The sequence below is a fragment of the Ambystoma mexicanum genome, chromosome 9, assembly GCF_040938575.1.
Source record: "Ambystoma mexicanum isolate Mex_15411 chromosome 9, UKY_AmexF1_1, whole genome shotgun sequence".
Classification (NCBI taxonomy): domain Eukaryota; kingdom Metazoa; phylum Chordata; class Amphibia; order Caudata; family Ambystomatidae; genus Ambystoma; species Ambystoma mexicanum.
Window position 1 is genome coordinate 921,511,361 of NC_090931.1, and position 22,298 is coordinate 921,533,658.

Consider the following 22,298-nt stretch of genomic DNA (forward strand, 5'->3'; position numbering starts at 1 on the left):
CACACCAATGAAAAAGAAAGGACACTGCATGTGTACTTCTTTTAAACGTTGTTTGTAAAGACATTTCCCCTGAATTCTGCTTCTGCTTCATATTGTCACATAACCCTGAGTTCTTCCTCATCTTTCATTAAGTATGTCCTCCTACCACTTGTTTGTTGTGGAATGGCCAGTATGACATGTTTCTTATTTGAATGTTGGTGTAATCATTTTTTGTCACTTTATGGTAAATGTTACAATTTCTTTCCACATACCCATACACCATGTTAATTATTTTGAATTGCGCTTACATTAACCAATGTGTGCATGAGCACCAGACATCTGTATGTCAATGTTTTGTTCAAAGCCTTGTTGACAAGTGTAACCGGGTATCCTGATATTGTGTTTATTGAATAACTTTACGCAATACTTCAAACTGAGCGGAAATGCAGGTTTCTAGAAAGCATTCAATACACTTCAGTGATTTCATTTGTATATTGAAAGTAAATTCAAGTAGGAATGCATAATAAAGATACGGCTGCTGTCTAAGAACACTAAGTGATGTGTTATTCACAATAGTTCTTGAGTTTAAAAGTAAAAACGCACTTTGTAAATGTTTCGTTAAATTCTTGCAGTCACCCGGAGACCGGTAGATGAACAGTTTGAGCGAGCCTATGCCAGCCGACAAGAGGAAGAATTCATTCGGGCACAAGGTAAATGTCCCTTTCACATCCTTTCGATGAATACATTTTATGTTCAAATGTCTTTTCTTTTACTTCTCTTCCTTGTCTGGGAAAACCAAAAGTGTGCGATGACCTTTGTGATGTGTAAGGTGTTACTCTCGCTATTTCACTTGTGGCTCAGCATCAATATCCCATCAACATTCCTTATTTTAAAGCTCGAGAAGCTGAACGAATGGGTCTCCCACGAAAACCTGGACCTGCACTTGTACATGAGGAAGTATCAGAAAGGAGAGGTACAGAAGTCCATTTTATAACCAAATATAGTTGCTCGAGCTTCAATCATTGTGCGCAGTGCATAGGAGCATTGTTTACACTTACGTTGAGTATGTCTGTCTGTGCTTTTATGTTAAGAAATACTTTGCAACCATTAAGTGAAGCTGTCAATGCCTGTCTTTCAGCCTTTTCTTATTGACGTGCTTTTTCAACACACTGCTTACATTCTTTGTATTGCCATGGCACTGTTTCAAATATTAAATGGATCCCACGGTTATCTTTAATCTTACTAAATCCACATTTCCTTGTGACCGGTTGCCCGATCTGTGTTTGAGTTATGTTGTCCCACAGCTCTTTGAGTCTTCTTTCAAAAGCATGACGTTATAAATGCATGGTTTCATCAACGTCACTGTATGTCTTATCTGTTTTCGTCTTTATATCGGCTTCATTAATCTGTACGTTTAGAATACTTGGACCTGTTTGGTCCTTTGCTTTTTATGTGTCTTACGCTTTCCAGAATTTGTGACTACAATTTAACTTGAACATGTGGCACTTGAATGTTGCGGAATGCAAATAATGCACTTCTTTGGCACTTCTTATGCAATACTTAAGAACAGAGAATGCACTTCTTATATGTTTGTGAAAAAAGTAAACGTTTGCATATTTCTCTTGAAACTTGCTTTTAGATTTCTCCTAAATGAACCTACACATTCTTTGAGTCTGTTTGAAAGATCAGGCATACTGGCCTTTAGCTAAAGTACTGCTTTATGTTAAAAGGCAACCTTATATGTTGCAATAGACTCTCCATACATTGTTTAATCTGTAGATTAACCAATTGGCAACATTCTGATTTAGCGAGAATCCCAGGGCTTTATCCGTTCATAATCCATCTCATTATTAACATCCCAGATTGAAAATACTAAATCTAAATCTCAATACTATTTTTAAAGTACAAGATGTGCGACAGTGGGGCGTATCAGAAGAAAAGGTGTCCATTTCTGTTGGCAGAAAGGAGGTCCCAGCAGTTAGAGGTATGCTTACAATCACAGTGATATACTTAACTCCGAAACATTGTACTCTTTCCAAATGATTTTATGTTAGCATTTGTGTGTCTAGTGTATATAAACACACATAAAATACTGACACAAACACACACATACACGTGTGTGTGTGTGTGTGTGTGTGTGTGTGTGTGTGTGTGTGTGTGTGTTTACTTTCAAATGCTTTGTGAATACATCAGTTTCACAGTAATAAGTGTAGGGTGGAGAGTGGTGTCCCTGCAATGTGGTAGAACATCTTAGTCCAGCAGTACCTGAAGACATGCAGGCGTATGGCGGGCTATACCCTACTCCATAAACGAACAGTAGCCATGTGACGGCATGCCAGCCCCATTCACGCAAACCTAACCTATAGTTGATGACCAGGGCTGTTCTTCTAACCCGTAGGCCAACGTCATGTCATCAAATGTCCAACAAAGACCAACTCTTGCACAAGAAGTTCTGGACAAGGTTCTGGAAAGAAGGCCATACCAAAATGCATGGCCTCCTTACCCCCCATATTGGTACACAAATTAGGGTACCTTTATCAAATTGACGGTGCCACCGGCATCCATAAAGCTTTTTGGTAAGTGACAATCCCCACTACCTAGCGAGCAGTGCACCAGCTAAATTATTTGGAAGTGTTTTGACATCCATGTTAATTGAGTGAACAGGGCTTTGTTGTAATATCCAGGCTTCTCATTCTTGGCTGAAAGCAGCTAATAGTCTTCTACAAGTAAAGTAGCCAAATACTGTCAAAGCCAAGCCACATTTATTTAAGGGAGTTCCGCATGCCTTTCTTCCCGTTCACTACCACCACCATACAAAACCCCTACCCACTCCTTTTTTCCCCTTAACCCACAAATGACTACAAAAATGTAAGTAATGCGAAGTAATGTACACAAAGTAAATTACAACCAAGTAATTTACTTCATGAAAACAATGTGTGACCCACACCAAATCAGATAATGCATGGGACCCCTGGCTACACACTGGCCCCTTTTGTAATTAAAATATGCTAAACAGCAACTAGGATTTAGCTTCACAGAGAACATGTACACTTACGGGAAATACTCCTCTCAGCATTATCAAGTGACTTGGTTTAAATGTTCCCAGCATGTGCTGTCGGCTGTATGTGCCAGATATTGATAAGCACAATATAAATGGGTTGGAAAGTTCTGCTAATTTATTCTCTTGAATTTAAACTAGCACCTGGGCCTCCATCTTCCTTCCCAGTTTTGACATTTTACCTTTGGGAAAGTCTTTAAATGGAAGGACAGGAAGGGAAGTAGGTGTTGGAGAGGGCTTTCATGCAGGAGATGAAAGCTGGGAACGTTGGGTTCATAGCCATGCTCCCTTGAAAGTTGATTACTTCTTCCCAGTTTGCCTCATCACGGTTGAAATGTACCTTCTCAGATTTCCTCTGCATCATTGCTCAGAGATGTGTCTATCCTGAATTCATGCTCTTTCGATTCATCCCTGATCACCATGAATACTGAACCAGTCAACCAGTCTTCATTTTCCTGTGTGTTAAGGCAATGGACCAATAGTTGTATGGGATCCAATGTAACAGGCTTTAAAACCTTTTTCATCGTGCTGTAAAAATCCCTCCTTACAACAAGGAAGAGGACTTTGCATCATCTGGCATGGATTTTATGCATCAGGTTTTACAATGCACAAACCTAGCCGGGAAGCAACAGCTCGCTGTACAATAGTTATTGCTCTTGGTTACTAATCCGGAAAACATTCCCAATCAAGACCATGTGGCCTGTTCATTAGATTGCTGTATCAACTATGTGCTTGCAGACTAAAATCAGGAAATTGTGTTCTCATGAGAGATTGATTCACAAATGTATCTAGTGATACAGTGATGTAACACATCCCACTAGTGCATATTCATTACCTAGATAGTATTTGTTTTTAATGCACCAAAAACACGACACTCGCAGTCAAGGCTTATCACTCATATATATTCAGGTTGCTTCCTGTTTCCCTTGTATTTCCTCCTGATTGGTTAAAGAATGAGTGCAAGAGTACATCCACGTCATTTTTGTTTTAAAGTGATCCTATAAGCTTTTTCACAACCTTTATACACCCACACGCCCACATTTAAATGCCCCTAGCCACTCATAACTCAGCTATTAGACTGGGCCTTCAGTTCTGTTGAGTGGTGACTGATTCCCACCGCTGTCCTCACCTCCTCCAATCTCATATTTCTTTCATCTCCCGAGAAGTACCTTGAACTCTATTGCAACTAAGCTAACACCCTCTATCTCGATCTCACAGAATTGGTGGAGGGGTAGACCATCAAATGCATGCATTGAATAACCACGCAGCCTCAATGCAGTAAAATACAAAACGCCCACCCCAGGATAACCCTCCTTCCTCCTGACAGCCAAACATAACCCACATTCCCAGAACAGGCTGCAACTCCAAATGAAGGGACCTCTTTCCAAGTCAGGGACCCAGAGATTATGAACACATTCCCATTGAAATCCACACAAAAGCAAACCACTTTACCTTCAGATAGAAACTGAAAATGCACCTTAAAAATATTGTGATACAACTTCCTGAGCAAGGGGCCGTTCAGTTTGAAGTGCTGCCCTATAAAGGTGCCTTCGTTCATTCATTCATTTATTCATTTGTACAGCACCAACATGGTGCTAAGAGATGCCTTGAATAGGCTAGTGCTTGCACTGTGCTCTGTAATTAAAAACAAACATAAGAGAACAAGACATGTTTATACTTTTCAACACTGCAACCAGGGGTACATACTATGATATTATGCAGCCAGTAATCAAAATTCAGAAGGAAGATTCAAGACAATGTGATTATCCACTGCCCTGAAGGGACAGTACACAATGGTGGCAATTTTGCAAATTGAACATTACTATCAAATTTAACTTTGACCTGTATTTGGGATTCTAACATACATTTCAATCTAAGCCTTAATGAAAACATATCTTAAACTGAATGGCCTTTGTTCCACTAAATCAACATTTCAATTTTTCCTGAAATGTTTTCCATAAATGATCCTTGTTCTGCATCGTTGACCGGCATGAGATAATTCCAGACTAGCCATTCCTTTTGGAGCACCTTATGATACTTTATGTTTGTCCTCCGTGTTTTGTCTGTCATCTGGGCACTAAGCAAGTCCTCAATACATTTTGTGTTAGTCACAGTGTCCAAGCATTGCTTCTAGGACATCAATACCCATCAAATTAGGGTACTTATGTAGAAGCCACATTTAGGAAAAGTTACGCATTTTGCAAGACCGATCTCTGAATAATGAAACCTTTTTCATCTTGCTGTCCCTAAAGTTCCTGAGTCAGCCAGGGAAGTTGCACCAGAAACATGGGCCCAGGTTGGTGTTCCCACGGCAGAAGAATTACCATCAGCCAAAGGTATGACATAAGGGAAACCCTTGACACTGTCACAGAAATAAAATCTCCTTTAAAACCTTTTATTGAACCCAACCTTATTTCTTTGAGATTTACAAAAACTATAATGACTATCTAATTGCAATTAGTATGCACTTTGTATTTATCTCGAGGGGATAAGTATATGTGTGGTGGATTTCAGGAATTGAACATGTGGGTTCAATCGTTGCAGAGACATTGACCTAAGTAGACTCTAAGCTTACTCATGTACAGCATCAATAGTCTCACTGGGTTATGAGGTCTGACAATACCATCGTTTGCAATATCTTAATAAATCTATGATACCTATTCCATACCTGTACATTATGAAATGTAACTATAAAGATGATGATGTTGTATGTGAAGGATAGTGTATGCATGGGCTCATTCTAAAGGGTAATACTCTTTATACATGTTGTTGTCTGTGTATTGTATTGGCATTTGAGAACACATTTGACAAAGAATATCTTTCTAAATACACCTTCAATGTCTTTTAAAGTAACTGGTGTGGCCATGAGAGCGATCACGGAAGAGACCGTTTCTGTTGGCATCCGTAAAAGAGATGAGGCTCCTCCAGCTAAAGGTATTCCAATAGTCCCTTTATGTTGGAAAATCCCTTTGACTTGTGCTGCTTTTAAACATACACGATTTCCGTTTTGTTTATTATGTCACTTGCATGCCTGGTTTCTCCTTGCGTTGCTTACTTTTAAGTGTGTTTACATAATGTTCCGTATCCTAAAGTGCACACTATCTTTAAAGTGCCAGGAGTGCCAACGAGACCTGTCCCAGAAGAAAAGGTGCCTGCTGCCGTTTCCAAAAAGGACGTGGGTCCACCCTCAAAAGGTACCCAGCTCTTGTCATAAAGTGGCCCCGCTAAGCTTGTTCTGATATCTTGTGTTTGTCCTTGCTGCTTCTGATGTTTGAAGTATGTCTTCTGCCTGTTGATTTGTAATCTGTGTGTTCTTCGTTGCTTTTCAAAGTCTCATATAAGCTCTATCACCCTTTATATACCATTATTTATAAAATGCCTTGAAATTGGTGATCATTGATGGGTGATACATTTTAATGTTTACCTTTGATCGTGATATCTTTTAAGTGCCTGGAGTTCCTAAAAAAGCTCTCCCAGATGAAAAGGTCCCTGTTTCCAAAAGGGAGGAGGCCCCCGCTGCTAAAGGTACACTTGCAAATGCTGCGATTTACCCAGCTTCTGCCTTTGCTCTTAATATACGACACTCTCTTGTGAAGAAGCGCTTCGGCTTGCTAGTTTTTAAATATGTTGTCTGTTTTCCATGTCTACCTATGTGCGTTATGTTGAAACGTACTTCTTTATGATGTACACCAGACAGAATAAAATGTTAGACTTTTGTCCACCTGAATATACGTACGGTTGTATGCGTCCTTTTTCCCAAATTGGCTTTGCATGCTTTAACATGTCTAAGCAGCAACGTTGTATAATAGATTCAAATATTTGAAGCGTCAGAAGTGACTAAGAAAGCTAGCTTTGTCTTACTTTTTTCTTGGTGTGTTTGCTATCTTGATATGTTTCCTGTTGTCTTTGTTGCTTTCAAGACCTGGGTCAGTTTGCGAAACCTTTTTTATAAGGTGTATCGTTTGTGTGTGCTCTTGTGATTTTGTAGTGTACAGAATGTTGTGCCTCTTCTTTGGTATACTGATGGCGTTTCCCATTTGGCTGCCAAGTAGGCATCATTTAAAGGAAATCACCACACTTGGCCTCCCATAAATGAAGAGTGTGCATCATTTTCATAGCTAGGTATCCCGTCAGACACTTGTATCTTGCCTTTAACAGGTACAGAGGTCAAATAATTCTAAAAGGCCTGTGTTGCACTCGAAAGGGATACATTATAGAGAGGTCACTCTAAGTGGTTGTATGTCAGAGTTACTTGTTATAACTTCTTTTGTGAGTAGCATAGCCCTACCCAGGGATACACCAGTGGCAAGTCAGATTTGCCCAGTAAACGTTACCTATGAAGCAGTGTCATTGCTCTTTTCAAATTCCCTGAATGAGGGCTGCCACATGCATATTGCAAATTCATGTTTGCATGCTCCTCCTTGAAGAATTCCTGGAGAGATTCATTAAAGAACAACACTGCCTCTGGTGGCCGAATAGATGCCATCTAACGCTGTATGACAAACTTAAGTGCTCAGGGTATCCATGGAAGATATACCAGAAGATTCCAGAACACTAAAATGCAGTGGCTCCAAGTAGAATAACAATGAAACTCTACATACAAATACGCCACAGGGTAGAAATAAACCAAAGTTGGGCACGTGCAATGGAGAACCTTTTGATTTCTGCCCAGGACTCTGTGACCATGTTCTGCCTCACTAAAAATGATTTATTGATTGATTGGTTATTTATAACGCGCTTAATACCCAGAGGTTTCTAAGCGCGGACCCGGGGATCGAACCTGTGTTGCTCCTGGTAAAAACGAACACTGGCCAACTATGAACTGGAAGCCACGTTCCTCACCAAGAAGGCGTGCTGAAAATGGCAGGGGAAACAAAGGACATGCCACTATTCCTCCCAGTCATACAGAATTATAAAACAATGCGTACAGGACTCAGCACTTCCGTGAGTAGTGGGATGAGTGTCCGGGATCAGCTCTGTGGGTCTGAATTGGCAAGACTTCCATACCGAATAAAAGTGTTACACATTTTTTACAAGCAGATTGAAATCTGAGTTGCCGAAGGCTGACACCCAAACACAGCTCATGCTGCTGAAGTGAGCATTACCTGTCCCCATTGTTACACCGCCAGCCAGTGGCGATGCCTTCCCTAGCCCCACGTGGCTAGTGTTCAACCAATGGCTCAGTAGGACAGATGGCTACCATATAAACAACAGATGGAGCATCAAAGGTCTGTAGTGCCCCCATAAGGCTTTAATGGACTTGCAAGGTGATAACGTATGCAGGTACAGCCTAACGTGTGACGAGAATAGCTTTAATTAGAAGAGTGAATCAGAAAAAGCGCCAAAGTGGTCAGTTTGAAACAAAGGAATCAAGCAGGGCCGCTAGATGTCGAGGTCCCCTGCTCTCAATGGATGGCAGTAGACAGGCAAGAGAAAACATGTACGCTGCATGCATCTACGTCTTTCCACACTCTGCACCTACCACTCTTCCCCTTAGGTTCAAGGGGGGGGGGGGGGCAATGTGATCATAGGGGAGGTACGGTGACGCCCGCATTTTCCACTCTGCCCAAAACTATGGCAAGAAGTCGGCAGCAACGTCGTCCTATCTCCAACCTCAACCAACACCCTGGAAAGCAATACATCTCTCCTGTGTAAAGGGCACGTGATATGAAAAAGCAAACCACTTCAAAAATCAACATAGTTCTTGTCAGCAAAGTTGTTTTATGACTGAATAATCGAAGTGAGCTCAGAATAATTGTCTATGTGTGTATGTATACACAAGTCACGCAGTACGTGTTTTGTACCATCTTCTCAAATGTTGGTTTATTGGTGTCATTGTTCCTTAAATGAATGCAGTTTCTTTTGGCTTCAAGCAAGACATACTTGCTACGCTTTTGCTGATTTGATGCCCGTCCCCATCCCACCAGTCCCTTTGTTGTCTGTGTGCCTTTTGTATTGGAGTTTTTGGTGTGTTGTACATGTAGCAGCGTCTGTGCTGTGCTTCTTGGTGGCACTCTTAAAGCAATATAGGCATGTTGCTTACAGGAAAGGCTAGCTTTGCTACGCTTAGCTAACAATGCTGGGCACAAGAACTTAGAGTACTTTCACTTGATATTTTTAAAGTGCCTGAAGTGCCCAAGAAACCTATGATGGAAGAGAAGGCGCCTGCTGCGGCCCCAAGGAAGGAAGAAGCCCTCCCGACCAAAGGTACACCATGTTCTAAACATCCATCCTGCTGTCAATGTATGAAGGTGCTGTCTTTCCAAAACCTGCCAACTCCGATGTACTTTCATTCAGATTTACAAATATATTTGTGTCGGTCTGTATATAGATTGAGAATTTGCTTAAAAAGACATCCCCGCCACTCACAGAACGTTTTTTATCCATGCACGCAGAAGATATCCTGACTTTAGCTAGCTCGATAAATCCATTTCCCAATGCCTGTTCTGACTGCATTACAACTAAAAGTACATCTTCTGGTAAACATAGAACCGACAGCACACTCTGGCCCGTTCTTAATTCCTACCGGTGGCATACCATTTCCCTCTCTCTCCAGGCTTTCACCTGCCTGAAAATGGGCCGCGGCTGTCATTTCCTGTACAGACACAAAAGCATATCTTGAAATGGTATGCAGGGAAATAATTGACTATGAGAAGATATTGATGTATCCACCTCCAAAGTGCGGCCTGGCTAAAAATGTAGATTTCAAATTCCTGAAAGGAGTGTTATTGTTGGCTCTGGCCTGAAAGTGATGACTCCCCCCTACAATAAGCACTGGCACAAAGTGGTAAACGTGGGATCTAGCAAGAGTCAAGGCAAGGAAACTCTCTAATTGTTTGTAGGGGTTCATGCAAGTGAGTAGGAGTTAAATGGTGTACAGCGGGTTTCTTGAAATTCAGGTGGATACAAAAATAATATTTAATTTAAAAAATCCATAAGTATTGTTGTAGTCTTTATTCCTGTACTGGTTAGAAGTATGGAAACATGTTTACTTATGGTTTACAGATATATGCCTTTAAAAGTGCAAAGGTAATCCCAGTCCCATTCACTTAAATTGACATGAAGTGAAAAGTCCTGGGAGCAGATGGTTCAACTGGTGACATCATAGAAGGGTGCCAGGAAGTTATGTTGAGTTACTCAGCTTTTATAATTCGCTCATCCTTACAGTACTGTGGAAATTGAACGGGAGGGCTTGCGGGTCTGTTTTTACTGAGAAATCACTTTCTGGTTGTAAATGCAGCCCATACATGGGGATTTAAGGATAGTGGTGGCTGAAGTCCCAATAACACACTGTAATCCCCTTGAGGTGACCTCAATGTCAACAAAGTCAACAAAGATCGTTAAATATGTACACATAGGTGTTAACTAAAGTGTCTTTTTAAAAATTGTCTCAAAATGTATTTTTCTATTTTTAAGACACACCTTAATCAATATGAAGCATTCCAAGTATTACAATATAGTATTCTTGAAATAAATCTCTTTAGTGCCTGAGAGAATCACACCCGAAGAGAAAAGACCACTTGTTTCCAAAAAGGAAGAGGTCCCTGCAGCAAAAGGTACATTCAGTCTTTGCCTGCACAAAATGCTTATATCTGGCCACCCTTGTCTGGACCTGGTAGTAGTACTTGTGTTTTGTTTTTCATGTGTGTTTTCTCTCAAATCGCTAAGTTTGGCTCCTCCTGTTTATGTCTATACAGTACCATTGATGTTGTTTGTTCTTCATGAATCTTCTGCAATCATATTTGCCAAGTCTTCACTTTTGTTGTCAGCACTTAATTCTGGACTGCGGTAGAAATATTGTAGCAATTACTAAAATTACATACTATCTTTAAAGTACCCGGGGTACCGAAGAGAGCTGTTCCAGAAGAGAAAGCACCTGTTGCTGCTCCTCAGACGGTTGAAGTGCCACCCGCTAGAGGTACTACTACTCTTTGGACATAAATTGTAGAAATCCTGACAATCAACGACCATATGTTTGTTTGTTTTGTGTTCTGTATGTGTGTGTGTGGGTTTTGTGTATTACTAATGATTTGTTTGATTGTAACATCTTTATGGACATACACCTTCTCAGTCGTTCACTAATTTTGGTGAGTTCTTTGGTAGAAGCACTATCTATTTAAGTGTGTCTCCATGTGCTAGCACAAGAAAAGCAATATGAAAAAAGCATGACAGCTAAAAGAATAGCCATTTATGTTTTGATCACTTTATCTGATACCATATAATCGAAGCCTTTATTGTTTGTCCAAGGGGGGGGGGGGGGGGTGTGTGTGTGTGTGTGTGTGTGTGTGTGTGTGTGTGTGTGTGTGTGTGTGTTGCGTTGCCTTGGTCTTTGCAGTTGATGGCATACCTCTTACAGCTGCTTCTCATAAGGAAACGTCTGAGAAGATTCTGATGCCATCCACTGTTTCTGCTGATCTCGTTGTTACATTATTCATTGTTGTATGCAAATGGTCTACAGGCCAAATGCTAGTCAAGATATTAACAAAATCAGTTCAGGTATCATTATATGTACGCTTATCCACCAAATAAATCAGTAACACTTATTTACTTTATTTCAAATTCCCCACTCTCTTGTGCACTATCCAAATGGCATCTCATGTACCCTCTTCCAAGTTCTGTCCAGCACACTCCTAACAAATACTGCATTTTTTCTTTGCTTTTTCTGCGGACCAATGAACTCGATTAAGCTTCAGTCATTCTTTCGTTCACTGGTTGCTATTTGCTTTATTAAAGCTATATTGATCAAATGATGATCTTGGCCTTTCCCCTAAGTAAGTCATGGATGTTTTTTTATCTGTGCAAACATTGTTTGACTATGTTAAAATGGCCATAGTACTTTGAGATTTTCGTCAATTCTGTAGCTCCTCCTGTGTTGCTAGCTTGCATCTTTCTGATTCTATAGCAATACAATTGAAGCTGTGCTCCTGAAAGATTCAGATTGTCAAAGAAATTGGCTGGAGTGAAAAGCGTTACGTTGCACAGTCTCACCGCTAGTTGGCAGTCCTAGGCGGGTGTGTCATGTTGTCCCTAGAAAGGTGAGAGAAGGTCACCCAGTCTTTGTTTTCTTTGCCTTATGGTTCCAGTAGCTCTGTATTCAGGATGAGAAAAGCAAAGCTGCAAGTATAGGAATGCAAAGGAAAAGAACAGGACTGGGTAAACGTCTCACACTTGACAAGGGGCAAACTGCAAATTCCATGTTACGCATGCTGCATCTTTAAGCCACTTGGTCAATCATCTATCATGGAAGGTAGTAAAGGCCCTGGTGCACCAGTGACCCTGCTGGCTGTGACTAGTGGCGACTGATGGGAGGTGTGGGCCAAAATATCTGGGGAATGACAAGTTGGCTAGCCCTGATCCACTGGGATTACCTTGCACATGGGAGTTGCACCAGTGTAAAATGGCTGAGTTTATCCTTTCCTCTGATGAGCCTGATCATTTCCTTCAACAGAAGCAGATTGCTCCAGATCTTTTTTCTCAGTCTCCATAATTAGTCATGTTTGGATGCTTTTGAATACCGCAGAACCTGAATCAGCTTTTACAATATGTGTTGTGTTAGTCCTGTGTAAGATTTATTCTTGGGTGCTTGTTTTTGGTTGGCTTTTTTTATGGGGGTGGGGATGGGGGTTAATAAGTGCTAGCATGTAGATGCATAGAGAGTTAACAGAATATTGAAACTAAGCATTTTCAAAAATGTTACATTTAAAGTACCTGAGGTGACAAAGAAACCTACCCCTGAAGAAAAAGTACCTGTGACATTACCTAAAAAAGCAGAAGCTCCAACAGCTAAAGGTATAGCAACTCTTTAATTAACACGTTTTAAAAACATGTGTCTATTATTTGTTTGGTGTTTGGATGTGGTGGGTACGTGTATATTACCTGCTGTTGTCATATTGCATGCACTCTTTGCAAACTCTTACACACGGCTCTGAAAAGCATCAACATTGCTGCACATTGTTTAAGCTCTTGATATTCTCCAGCCAGTTGACGGCATGTGAACCCCAGTACTTGGTTACAACGCATGTTAGTTAATCATTGGTTCCAACATTTGTGCTTATAATGTGCAAAGTTCGTTTTTAAGGTTTTAGAGTTTGTGATGTTGTTGTTCTTTCTTTATCATGTATTGCCAATGTAAGTGCTAGGAGTGTCATTCTTTTTGTCTTTTTTGTTTCGAACAATGTTGCCTGTTTGTCCCTCCATTGTAAAAATAGATATACTTTTGTGATAAAGAGTCCGGCATAAAGAGAAAACAGGTGAAAATACCTAGTTAGTAAAAAATAGAAGAAGACTCGCTGTGGGTAAACCTATTCCTACCACCATCTCATTGACACTTCATGATACTGACTGCCTTTCATGCTTAAGCCCCTGTGATGCTAGGGCACCACCTCCACAAGTGAAATGTGGAGGCAAATCTAAGTTGATAAAATTCTGTCCAGTACAAGAAACTGGTAAATGGGTTCACATTCTGATTCCAGCAAAGAGGGCAGGAAGGGGAGGGAATGGGGATCAAGAACAAAGATGGTTGACGCAGGGTCTTAGTCAGAAAGCCAAAATATGCTGCGGGTGGATGTTACCACAGTTAATGGGATGAGCTCAAGATGCGTTCTAATGCACATAGCGATAGTTTAATAGTGTACATTCAGCAAGTAAAAAAATGTATATGGACCTTTACCAGATCCCATACTTGCTAGAGACGGAAGATCACCTATTGGTTAAGAGTTAGTTATTTATAAACGCGTAATTGATGAGCATGGCATCACTTGAGGAAATTATGTTTTTCAATCAATAGGAAGCCTTTTTTGTAAATCTAATACAATAAACACAATCACCAAAATTATTTATAGATCAATGATCATTGTTCGAGGTTCTGTGGAATTTACAAACCTTTGGTCCTTTTTTTAAAAATGATATGGTATATGGATGGTATTATACATGGGATAAATCACCTCAACTACATATTGTAAGGATATTGCAAGTCAGTAAAGAGAAATGTGACCATATGGAAGCACAGGGACAGGGGTTGAATGTCTTAATGAGTTGAATTTCAATATCCCAGTGGTAGAAGTGTACCAAAAAAAGTAATGGAACCGTGCCTTCGGTAGGGAAGAGGGTAGGTGGAAGCATAGTGGCACATTTGACAAGGTGTTGCAGCTGGGGCATTGCAATAGTCTAAGTGACTAGTAACTAGGGCCCCTATCACAACTTTACACTTGCACAGGGACATGAATTGACAAATCATCTGTATAGAAGGGTGAATAGGGTCGTAAAAAGTAGAGGAATGGTAAACAGACAAAAATATAAAAGTGGTGGAACACCGCTCCTGGCCCTTCCCGCTCACTTTGATCACTGAATATCCCTTTTGCATACAATTGGGGGTATTTTATTATTTATAATTCATAGGTATCAGCCAACCCCCGGTGTATTTTATTGCTGCTACCTTTTTTCTTCAATTTTCATTCACACGTTACTGTTTTGTTCTACCCCTTCCTACCTCACTTTGTAGAATAAGCCATGGTTTCCATTTGGTTGTTCCTTTCATCACTGCACACTGCTCTCTCGATCTCCCCTCCTGTCTGCTTGTGCCATTTTGCTTCTCCATTAATTTTCTCAGCCTCCTCTTGTCCCCTGCATAGTTTCTCGTTTCTTGCAACATATGCTACTTTTATGCCTGTTATCTTTTCCGTCTTCTTTTCTCTCCCCTGGCTTTTTTTTCTGCAGGCAATTTTCTTTGTGCCGCTTTTCTTTCGTTTTAAAAAAAAAGAAATCTGTGTTCATTCTATCATGTCGCATTTTATGTTATCTCTACCCCACCACCCTGTATCCTTTCTGCTTTGTTCTTTTTTTACCAATCCTGTTAGTCCTCTTCCCCCAAGCAGATCCTACTGCTGTAAAAAAACCCAGTGCTCAACAATCTGTGAAAATGTGTGATTTCCTAAGCACAACTAAATGTGACATCCCAATCGGTTTACAAGTTACCCCTCGCAAGGAGGAGGCAGACAGGGAGAAGCAGAGTTACCCTTTCGTTTTTTGTCTGCCAGTTCATATCTGTTATTCCTGCCCAGTGTAGCGTTTTGGGCGTTAGACTCCTCTCTCATCTATGCATTGTCATGTGTGTGTTTACATGTAATGTAACACTCTTCATATTAATATCTTTGAAGTTCCTGAGGTGCACAAGCGAGTTGTCCCAGAAGAAAAAGTCCCAGTTGCTATTCCTAAAAAGGAGGACGCGCCGTTCGCAAAAGGTACACCCGCTCTTCCATGTGCCGAATGTCTGAGTCTTGCTTTCCCATCCCCCCTAAACCCTCTTCATGCACATGCTGCATAGTTTAACTTGCTTTGCTATTTACCGTATGGTACACCTATACCAATATGCATCCCAACATTGCATGTGGCTATGATCTGTAGTTCAAACCTCTTTTTAGGTTTCTACTTGGTTCATTGTTCTTGTTGTATCAAGGTTGTGATATCGTGATGCTTTCTGGCTGTAGTAGCACCATCCTTAAGATACCTGCTTGCTGCTTATACATCTAGAAAATGACTTACAGGATATAGTTCTCGATATTACAACAAAAAATCTTCATATACTTTTAAAGTGGCAGAAGTCCCTAAAAAGGGTGTCCCCGGGGAAAAGGCTGTTCCTAAGAAGGAGATGTCTCCGCCACCGACAGATCCATCAACTCTCTATATGCAAAAGCCAAGAAACAGTTTCTCTAAATGGTCTAGTTGTTGTGCAGCGAACCTTATCTCTTGATGTCGTTATATGTTTAATGTCTTTTCATGTGTGTGGTTTCTGGCAGCTGTTTAACTATCACTAAAATTCCATAATATTTTTGAAGTGCCCGAGGTCCCTAAGAAACCTGTGCCAGAAGAGAGGGTGCCCAGTTTCATCCCTAAAAAGGAGGAGGCCCCACCAGTAAAAGGTACATAAAAAGAAGTAACGCAACATCCATACTTTACACTAACCACTGGTGCTGCATCGTCTTGTCTTTGCGCATGGCTTGCAGCATCAATATATACTTGAAGCTGGCTTTTCGCAAGCTTGAACCTTTTACCATGGGAGCAGGTTCTTTACATTGCACTACTGTAATGTTTGTAGTGTAGTATGTATTATTTCAGTCCACAGCATTCCCAGACGGCATTCCAATAGTCTTATCATTCCTATTTTTAAAGTGCCTGAGGTTACGAAGAAAATAATTCCAGAAGCAAAAATACCCACAGCTGTCCCCAGGAAGGAAGAAGAAGCAGCCCCCGCGGCCAGAGGTATAACAACTCTTCAGAAAACAAGCTTATCTTCTCTCTCTTGTGGCGATCATCTTTTTTCATGTAGCTGGCTGCGCTTATCAAAGCAGTATTGTGTGTTTGTTTTCCGTTTTCTGTTCTTATTCTTCTATCATGTTTTGTTGCACTGTAATGTGCTTAAACTCTCAAGAAACGCATCTTCAAACTAGACGTCTGTGTGCGTACATACCTGTTTGTTCTTTGCGCCTACGCTACTTGCTCTTTTTATGACCCGGCGGAGGATGCGTGTTCTGTTGCTACACGCTGAGTGCTCGTTCAGTGTCTGTGGTGTACGTCTATGGCGCAACGTCAGTAATATGCAGTGATGATGCCTGTAACTAGTAGAACAATCTCTAAGATAAAATCCTATCTTTGAAGTTCCTGAGGCGCCTCGCAGGCCCATCCCTGAAGAAAAAGTACCTGTCGCTGTGCCTAAAAAGGCAGAAGTTCCTCCTCCAAAAGGTATTTCTTGATTATCAACTGAAAAACCTCTTTTGTCCTTTCTTGTATGCAATGTGTACATGTTTGTGTGTGCATGTACCTACCTGTGTCTTTGTGTCCACTGTTCAGTAAAAGGAAATTTGGTCTTGTGGTTAGGTTACTGTATTTACCCTCAAGCAATCTGGACTGAACAGCAGCATTTCTAGTTGATCAAAGCTGTGCGACCATGGAAAAGTGACTCTGTCTCCATGGGCATTGCGTTGACTAGTTGCCAGAAAATAACTGTAGACATAACAGACAGCATCCCTTCTAATTAGCTTGGAACCATCTGCAGGTGACTGGATTTGCTGTGCAAAACTACCCTCAGACACGGCCAATCCACTGAACTTAAAATAAAGGAGGTCATGGATCCTAGCAATTCCTTAAGAGTCGTGGCAGCTATTATCAGGAAGAACATATGCTAACCGGTTATGCTAAGCAGTAGGAGCTAAACCCAGTGATGCCTTTTTCAACTTTAGAGCAGTGTAGAGCGCATTTGCACTGCCTTGTCGTTCAATGACACTGGAAAGTGTGATTTCCTTTTTCCAAAGTTATTCAGATGCGTTTTCAGATTAAGAGAGGAACTCAAGCTACTTCTGCCCTTGAATCAAATCTCTGATTCTTCTGTCTCCATGTGGCTGTCCATCTTTAGCATGCCACTCCCACCATTCTGTCTTCCTAGTCCCATCCTCTCGTTCTTTTGGGTCCAGTATTCTGTTCAATCCATGCTAGATCTTGTCTCTCTTCCCGCCTGCACGCCCCTCAACTTCACTTCATATCTATTGCTACCCCATTTTCACTATTCTTTTCATATTATCCATAAGCACCCTTGCATTGTTTGAATCCTCGTCTATATCCCTCTATTCTCTTTTCCTCACCCCTGACTGTCTTTCTCTTTGGAAGGTCTAATCTTCACATTTACTCTGTAAATGCTCTCTCTTCTTTATAGGTCTATTCTTTACTCACATGTCCTTTCTAAATCTCCCCCCACTCCACCCATGTCCCAGGATCTACACTTCACACGATCTTCTCTCAACATGAACAACTATTATGTTTCGCATCATGCAAGTTCTGGGTTTTCATCTAGCTCACTATGGGTCTCTTATAATAGTTTCCTTATCATGTATCTTTACCATACCACTTTCCTCCTCACATATCATTCTGCCTTCACCTTATTCCTTTCTTCACTGCAGTCTCCACTCCTTTCACACACTTCCTACATCTCCGTCCATCATTCTCTGCCTTCACAATGGCTTGCTCCTGGTGATTTCCATTTCTGCACTCAGGTTATTACTTCTACTCTCAACCTCTTTCATCCGCTCAACATCTTCAGCGAAACTGACTGCCCTGGCTGACTGTTGCTTTCTGTTCTCTCTGCTCCTTTTGTACATTGGTAGAATGATAGTGGAAAATAACTTCCTCTTCCTACATGACTTCTCGTTTGCATGTTTATTCTCATTGATTTTCTGCTATGTTTTCTAAAGATCTACACTATAAATTCCTCATCTTCTCCGTTCCATCTCATTCCACTATTTCTTCTCCACTTTCAAACTCATTGATATCTACTCTGGCAGCCGCTGACACTCATTATTTAAGAGCAAAATTCATAATGTTATGCTAATATTTTGACATCGTCTTTGGCCTTTCCCCACCCTCCCTTCACAGTCCCCAAATGATCCCTCTATTTTTACTTACCTCACTTTCCTTACTCTATATAAACCGAACTATGAATCCAACATGCTGACCTGTTATCCCTTTTTCTGCAGTGTAAAATACTTCTGGCAGCTATCACCTTCCCTGTGTAATTACTTTCCTTAGTATTTCTCTGGGATACAGCACATTTCTCCAGTGCTTTAAATATCCTGTCCGGAAACCCTTGTGTTAGGCATCATTTCTGCTATTTTTCATCCTTTACCCTTCTCACCCTCAATTTACCACAGAATACGTAGTGTTCCTCCCTTATCTGGAGTCAAATGCTTTGATCTCCACTCTAATTTTCTCTCTTCTGGTTCCACAGAAACTGCTCTATTGTCCATCATTGATCATTTGCTCTCTGTACTTTATTGTAAATATTCTTCCATTCTCATCCTCCTTCAGTTATGCCCCACTTTTGATACATTTGCCGACCAAATTCTACATGAAACACGCTCTTTCTTTGGGGATAGCTGGGATTGTTTATCAATAGCTACCTTCATTTGACTCTAACATTTCTAACTGGCTTCAAAACGAATTCTGTATCTCCTTTTCTGCTTATCCTCTGTGGTGTGCCTTAAGGCTGGAAAGTGTGGTAGATTTTCCTCCTGTATCTGCTCTACCACGCTCCCTTTGAGCATATCCTCATGTGGTATCCTCTGACACCCCAATTCCAACCCAATGACTACCATATATAGGCCGAACCACGTGTCTGGGGTTGCTGGTGGTACTCTTGTTCAGAGGAGGATTGCCCAGCATTTCGGTGCTGGACTGCCCATGTGGGTGGGACAACAACTGATATGCAAAAGGATATTGCTCCTCTGCGAAGGGTGGAGTGAGCTAAAACGTGGTTGTAGACTCTCCTGAGTGGAAGAATATCCAAAGAACATGGTATTTGACCCATGTTTGTTCTCGGTAGAGGGGCTCCCACACTTCTTTTCGACTACCAGATCCAGCCTCTATTCCACCTTTCCCCATTCTTACATTCTCACCTGACAGGTTACCTTCCTGCTATTTACATTTGGATAACTCCCATGGTTTCCCTTTTCCATCTTCTTAAGAATTGAAATACTCTTCTTCCGTATGCCTTATCCTTTTTCTCCCTTTCACGATCTTCCTTTCTGCTTCCAACATTTCCCCAGGGTCTCTGCCGAACGTATTGGTATTTGCTTAACCCTCTACAAAATAATTTTGTACCACATCACATTTAGCTGTAACACCTTACACGTCTAACATTTTAAATATTCATATATTCGATATTTCATCCATTACCCTTTCACTCATATTTTATCATGCCCCGAGTAATGGTCCTCTTTTCAGTTCAACCTCTTCAAAAGGATGTTGCCTACCCTTTGCTTCATTTTCCCCATGCTTCCCTTTCATCCCCATGCATCATTTATTATCGATGGTACATGATCACTTCTCCTTTCAAACTTATATGTGTCCCTCTGACTTGTTTTCCACTCTATCCATGCCATGGTGATTTCCTAATTGTATATTCTCGACTCGCTGTTAATTCTCTCATACTTTCCACACTGTGCCAAAATACATTTATGCTCCTCGCCTCCATATGCTCTGTTATGTTAGAGGTGTGGCAGTCTTAACCTCTGGCACTCTACCCCACTAAATAAAAGATGAGAATGAATGAGCGGGTGAGCCTAGATAAAGGCTGAATATAGGCATTAAGAAAACTTGGAGATGACGAGGAACCTTGTGGAACTCCACAATAGGAGGGCAGGAACGGAGATAGAAATGAAGGGCTAGAAACTGGCTGCAACCTATCAGTTAGGAATGTCCAAAAACAGAAGAGGCGAGTATCTGAACTGTGATTCCCGGATTCTACTCAAGAGAGTGTGGTGGTCGATAGCGTTGAATGTGGTCAAATGTTCGAAAAGCACCAAGACAAGCAGCACCTATATGATACCCACAATTGGAGTGAAATGTGGTTTGTTGGGGATCTAATCGTTTGGAGCATTCTACAAAAGAGAGAAAATCATTCTTCGCTGCCTAGTGAGTTAATTTCAAGAGTAAAGTCAGCAGAGATACAGGAAACACATTTGATGGATTACTAGAATTTAGATAGGGCTTTTATCTTGAAAGAAAGCTGCTGTATAATCACAAAGATCCTTAGAGTGGATTAAAGATATTGCTAAGGAACCTGGCAATTAGAGCTCTTTTGTGATGTTAAAGACCTCCCTACTGATGGCATTGTCAAGTTGATCAGTAGTCTTTTTTACCTAAGAAGGATAGAGTTCTGCAGCCCAGGGACTATTTGTCAGCCTGCAGTATTTCTGTCATAAATATCATACAAGTATGCTGTAGCTTCAGTTCTCAATACATATGTAATATTCTTTGATATCTTTGAAGTGGCTGAAGAGGCAAAGAAGACTGTCCCTGAAGAAAAAGTCTCCACACCTATTCCTAAAAAAAGGGATGCTTTACTGCAAAACGTATATTGAATGGAACAGTTAGTTGGTTGCAGTGTTCCAAAAAAGTAATAATTGTTGTTCGTGTGTGCTTATATGTGTTGTGTGTTCATCAATTCTTTTGCTTAAACCCAGTCATTGATTGTGAATGACATACTGGGCATGATTTACAAAGCTTTTTCCAATGGTATTGCACCATTGTAATACATCTTTGTAAATAAGGCCCTCTGTCTTTTGTTGACTTTTTACTGGATTAATATGTGGCCAACACTTAGCGGAGATTCTCACAGTCATGCGCCTACTATTTTTAAGTGCCTGAAGTTCCTAAGAAAGAAGTGCCAGAAGAAAAGGTGCCTGTTCCTGTGCCTAAGAAAAAGGAAGCCCCACCAGCTAAAGGTATATAATAAAATAAATCCTTGGAGCAGTAACACATCATATACTCTGCAACATTTTTAACTCTTGCATGAATGATGCCATATCTCTTTTTTTACAATTCATGTTATATGTACTTTGCTTGAGTGCCATTTTTGTTCGATCTGGTTTTGTATTTCTGTTTGTTCTGATGTTTCAAAAATACTTAAAAGAAATATTAATATTTAAAGTGCCTGTGGTAGTTAAGAAGCCAACCGTGGAAGAAAAGGTGCCAGTTGCTATTCCCAAAAAAGTAGAAGCTCCACCAGTTGAAGGTATTTTGTTATGGTTGTTACATGTTCTCTTCTGTGTGTAATCTGTGGTGTTTTCTGGTCTTGCAAAAACTGTCTTTGTGATTCTCTAAGAGTGAGAGTCACCCTAACCATGTAATGAAATTATACTTCGGGCATATGTGTTGTAGCAACTCTTTTAGTGCTGTGATATAGAGCACTGTGTGTCTATCTTATATTAAACTGTCACGCTGCCTGTCTCACTGTACGTTCCTTGTGAGTCCTTTGTGGTCTGACTCCAGATCTTAAAATTCTTATAATGAATATCTTTTAAGTGCCAGAGCCCCGCAAGAAACCTCTTCCTCAAGAAACAATTTTTACAACAGAAGAAAAAATTTCAATTCATGTTTCCAAAAAAGTAGAAGTTCCTCCAGTGAAAGGTATCCTTGTTTAATGGATTTACTAACTGTGTGAGAACCATCTTTGTGTGCATTAATGTTGTGTTTATGGTGTCCTGGCTCTGTACAATATCTTCAGTGATTGCGTGGCCAATTTGTCAGTATCTCTAAAATAAATATTTGTTAATGTGTTAGTGTTAGAAGTGGTTTTGAGTTTTGTTTTACATTGTCTTTAAAGTACCCGAACCTCAAAAGAAAGTGATTGCAGAAGCAAAGGTACAAATAGCGGTACCCAAAAAAGTAGAAGCTCCACCAACAAAAGGTACATTGGGTGAGCTTAAATATGTAA

General features: G+C 40.6%; 1 protein-coding gene across 1 annotated transcript in view; it reads left to right on the plus strand.

Annotated features, from left to right (window-relative positions):
• TTN (titin) overlaps positions 1–22,298 on the plus strand; it is a 364,996-nt gene that overhangs the window by 159,271 nt on the left and 183,427 nt on the right. The window contains exons 111-129 of the mRNA XM_069616101.1: positions 612–689; positions 875–952; positions 1,883–1,963; positions 5,290–5,373; positions 5,888–5,971; positions 6,148–6,231; positions 6,485–6,562; positions 9,161–9,244; positions 10,522–10,593; positions 10,872–10,955; positions 12,743–12,826; positions 15,193–15,276; positions 15,871–15,954; positions 16,205–16,294; positions 16,691–16,774; positions 21,223–21,306; positions 21,513–21,596; positions 21,887–21,991; positions 22,188–22,271. Coding sequence (XP_069472202.1) covers positions 612–689; positions 875–952; positions 1,883–1,963; positions 5,290–5,373; positions 5,888–5,971; positions 6,148–6,231; positions 6,485–6,562; positions 9,161–9,244; positions 10,522–10,593; positions 10,872–10,955; positions 12,743–12,826; positions 15,193–15,276; positions 15,871–15,954; positions 16,205–16,294; positions 16,691–16,774; positions 21,223–21,306; positions 21,513–21,596; positions 21,887–21,991; positions 22,188–22,271 — 1,590 coding nt within the window. The remainder of the gene's footprint in view (positions 1–611; positions 690–874; positions 953–1,882; positions 1,964–5,289; positions 5,374–5,887; positions 5,972–6,147; positions 6,232–6,484; positions 6,563–9,160; positions 9,245–10,521; positions 10,594–10,871; positions 10,956–12,742; positions 12,827–15,192; positions 15,277–15,870; positions 15,955–16,204; positions 16,295–16,690; positions 16,775–21,222; positions 21,307–21,512; positions 21,597–21,886; positions 21,992–22,187; positions 22,272–22,298) is intronic.